The sequence below is a fragment of the Nicotiana tabacum genome, chromosome 5 (genome assembly GCF_000715075.1).
Source record: "Nicotiana tabacum cultivar K326 chromosome 5, ASM71507v2, whole genome shotgun sequence".
NCBI lineage: Eukaryota > Viridiplantae > Streptophyta > Magnoliopsida > Solanales > Solanaceae > Nicotiana > Nicotiana tabacum.
The window spans coordinates 136,232,380-136,236,442 of record NC_134084.1 but is presented as its reverse complement, the minus strand read 5'-3'; the positions used below and the strand labels follow the sequence as shown (position 1 = coordinate 136,236,442).

Genomic DNA, 4,063 nt, shown 5'->3' with positions numbered 1-4,063 from the left:
TCATTCTTGACACTGGTCCACCCTTTTGTCGATCTCATCATCTAATATACCCTTGGTTCACTTCCCCCGGCCCTCCTTTTGTTGCACTGTCCCTGAATTAATAAGGACCAATCTTGGGTATTTTGCGTGAACCTCAAAGCAGGTTGACTTATACCACTTTGCTGTACTAGTCAGATCTCGTCTTGCATAATTGGAAAGCTGATGGCAAATTTTGAAATCATTTCTCGCTTGTTCTGACCAAAGAGACTCAAGGAGAGGAAATGACAAAGGTAAAAGGAACGAAATAAAAGGCAAAAGAAAAAGATGACTCCTAACAAGAAAACTACAAAGTAAAACCTATCAGATGTGGATACCAACTCTATTGGCCATGACATGCACACGTGGCCCATCCTCCATTGTTAATTGCCGTTCACAATCTCCGTTTGGTGCTTTCCTATCTGATTCTCAATCTTTATTCGACTTTTAGTTCCCGAAGGGTTTTCACTGTCAAGCCTCTCTCATTTGGTTTTTCTCTCAACTTATAGCCGCCTCAAGGTGCCCGTGAAAGTTTTCACTGATAAGACTCTCTCATTTTATTACTTTTCTGTCGGGTATCAGAGTGTTACTCTCGACTTCCATTTGCATGACTTGGCATCTTTCAAAGACTGGTCAAAAAGGTCTTTCTTTGTACCGTAACGTGGGATTTTGGATAGGGCTAGAAAAAAGTATTAGCGGCTCAAAGCGAATCAATTTAGGTTCAAACTTTACAACCTTCGGAACCAGATTTCTTTACATCAAACACAACTCCTGCCCCAGTTTCTTTTTTTTATTCCGCTAGGCAAGTGCCTAGGGTTAGTTTTTTATTAATAAAAAAGAAATACAAATGTCTAGATGTCCTACAAAATGTAAAGCATAAACTTTGTAAAATACATATACCCTATTATCAAATTGAGTAGATCACTCAAAATTGATATCACAAGTATTACTAATCATTGTATAATAAAATTAGCCATGAGAAGCATGTGTATGCCATGAATTAAACAATGAAAAGAAGTTCCGCGTTGTCTTTTAGTCCAGACCAAGCCCAGTTCATACGTGTCTTGCATCCATTACTCAAAAAGACGCTAATCCAGTGTCGAATCTCCAGGACTTCTTTAGTGATTACAAACTGAAGATTACCATGCATTTCCCAAGTCTCCAAAGCTCCTCTAATGTTCAAGAGCATGTGCATTCTCTGGTTTTTTGCTCCATCACCCCAGATTTTATGGAATTGCTAAATTGAATTGCATGCTCAAATTCTACGTCCCTGCATTGTTGTTGTCTACTCCTCATACGATAGTGGAACAGACAAAAATTTCAGCTAGGAACAGGGTTGCAATATGCTTCTGATGCAAATCTTTTTCAACGTGCTCAGATGAAAAGTCAAGCGTGCGTTGATCTGCTGTCCCTATTGTATAATGGCTGACTACCTCGTTGAAAAAGCATTCGTCGCTAACTAATAAACAATTAAAAGCTGCCAAAAGTGCATTGCTCCTTTCGATTCTTAATCCAGTTGTTGTCCTTGTTTTCTCGACAGCGTTGCCATCCCAAAGTACTAGTGCATGCCTTTCTGCATCCCTGCGTATGCCATGCATGCCCCTCTAGACGTGAGAAATCATGCTTGACCAACCATGCCCCAACTTTTTGTTATCGAAACGCCGTGCGCATGCCTTCTTTCCCATGTGTATGCCAGCGTGCAATTCTTTGTGAAAACATGCATGCAATCATGTTGTAATTTAAAATGTCCTCCCAACTCATGTAGCTCGTCGACCGAGTACTCTCCAGGACCCACACATCTTGAAACATGCATTCATATAATAATGGTAGAAAGCATTTGTGTATTCCATGTCCTTGATGAAGCATGTGTCCATTTAAAATTTCAAAAAGACAGCATTGGCCTTCGTATCCATCTCTTCTTGGAATCTGGCAAGCTCCACATGCTAAAAGATGCAATGGCTTTTGTTTAATGGAAAGATTCTCATCGAAATTAAGCATTTGTATAGCATGCTGGTTGTATATCCAAGGAATTGAATGCACGCTTGCACCCCATGCTGGATATGTTTCCAATGTCTTTAGCCATCCCTTTTGTTCTCTATTATTGATTTGCTTTTGTTCTTTAGCAGAGGTTTTGTCGAGAAGTTGCATCATTTAATGGCATAAGCATTGTGATACTTGAGGATGTATCACAATTTGTGCATTAGACTCGACTTCAGTTCCCCATGCAATCGATCTGGGCATTCTGATCATATGTTCCCTGCTTATGCACATCATGATATCTCTTTCAAGGGATTGAGTACCATGTACTAATACAACCAAATGAAATTGACAATCATGATAAGTCATCTCCACATTACCATTCCCTACACAGAAACACCAAATGTTAGTATAATAGAAGATCATCAAGATCTCTTCCCATAGGATTCGACCCTGCTGATTAGTTAAGTCCATTTCGTTTCTCCTCCTCATTTTACCTTTGTTCCACTCCATATTTATCTCTTTTTTGGCTTTGTTCCTTTCCCTTGTCCTCCTAATTGCTTGCAACCTTTACTCTTATGTAAGGATATTGCATCTTATCTTCGTTAATGATCCTCCTTCCTTTTGAGTCCAGATCCTAGAAACCATGGCACTTAGTATTTCTTTCATTTAGAGCATAATTAGAAAGGTGGTCTGCTAATGTATTCCCTTCTCTGAATATGTGAGTGACCTTGATGATACTTTGTTCCTTCAGTCTTAAAATCTCCTCTACATGTTTAGTTATATACCAAGGAGGATTCCATGATTCCTCTATAATGTTCTTTAATAGCATAGAATCTGTCTGCAGCCATATCCGGAAATAATTAAGACTTTTGCACATCTTCAATGCCTCCGCAGTAGCTACTGCTTCTGATACATTGTTGTTTCCTTCAGAGATCTCCCTTCGTTCTGCATATATCAAATCACATGCCTCATCCCTTATGCAGAAACCAATTGAACTCCTCTCTGGGTTCTCTCTACATGCTCCATCCGTATTCACTTTGATCTATCCTCTTGAAGGAAATTCCCATAACACTTTATCATATTTCAGTCGAGGTGTGTATTGCTCCATCATTGTCAGTAAGTCCAGCCACTTGTAAGGCACCTGTAGTCCTGGCTTTTTCAGTTGGACCAGCGATTGCAAAGTAGATGACACCTGGTAAATAACTCTGCTCACTGACATTGCTTCTCCATATTTCAAACTATTTCTTCTTTTCCAGAGTTCCCATACTATGCATGCAGGTAAAGCTTGTAACACTGGATTCAATCTAGGTGCTACTAGTGTTGTCCAACACTTTGTAATTGCTTTATGTAACGACAACCCATCTAATGCAATTCCTACCCTTCTCAAGAAGTAACTCCAAACACTTCTAGCTGCATTTGATGTGAAGAACAAATGTACTAATGAATCCTCCTTAGGATCAGCACAACACCAACATTTAGAAGGCATGGAGTATCCTAGTCTACGCAAGAAATCATCAAGTGGCAGTTTGGCTTTCCACACCTTCCACAGGAAGAATGATATCTTGAAAGGTAAACCTTTTACTCATATCATCTTGTAAGCTAATATTGGGTTGGCTCTTCTTCGCAGGTAATCCCATGCAGACTTTACTGTAAAAAGTCCCCTTGTTTCAAGCATCCAGAAAGGAGTATCTAACTGTGAACTTTCAGTTGGTGGTCTAATGTTCTGCACAATGTGGTGTGCCAAATCTTCAGGTAGGCTCTCAAACATTTTATCCACATTCCACATACCATCCAGATCATTGACATTATGAATATCCTCAACGATGCCAAACTCTGCAGGCACTTGGAAATATAAGGCTCCCATCTTAGTCCAATTGTCGAACCAGAATTATGCTGATCCCATTCTCAGTTTCCAGTAGATTTGGTTCTCAATCAAATCCCTACATTCTAGCATTTTTCTCCACACGTGGGATCCACACTTCCAAGGTACAATTACTGCATTTAGTTTCTTGCAGTACTTTTGACTAATAAATGCACTCCATAACGTGGGCTTAGTCCTGAAATTCCA

The 4,063-nt window shown here is 39.7% G+C and overlaps 1 protein-coding gene across 1 annotated transcript; it reads right to left on the bottom strand.

Moving 5' to 3' along the window:
- Positions 1 to 2,629: 2,629 nt before the first annotated feature.
- Positions 2,630 to 3,859, bottom strand: LOC142180990 (uncharacterized). Its single transcript, XM_075253098.1, has 3 exons — positions 3,644 to 3,859; positions 3,137 to 3,535; positions 2,630 to 3,037 (listed from the first exon to the last, which is right to left on the bottom strand). Exons 1-3 carry the CDS (start codon positions 3,857 to 3,859, stop codon positions 2,630 to 2,632), a joined length of 1,023 nt encoding a protein of 340 aa, XP_075109199.1.
- Positions 3,860 to 4,063: the final 204 nt, after the last annotated feature.

Bases quoted from the DNA above. Each gene is read 5' to 3' on its own strand.
- LOC142180990 (XM_075253098.1), bottom strand. From the start codon at position 3,859: ATGGGAGCCTTATATTTCCAAGTGCCTGCAGAGTTTGGCATCGTTGAG. The intron at 3,536-3,643 runs GTAAAGTCTGCA...TTCCTGTGGAAG, and splicing joins AAACAAGGGGACTTTTTACA to GTGTGGAAAGCCAAACTGCC. The intron at 3,038-3,136 runs GTGCCTTACAAG...TCAAGAGGATAG, and splicing joins TGAAAAAGCCAGGACTACAG to ATCAAAGTGAATACGGATGG.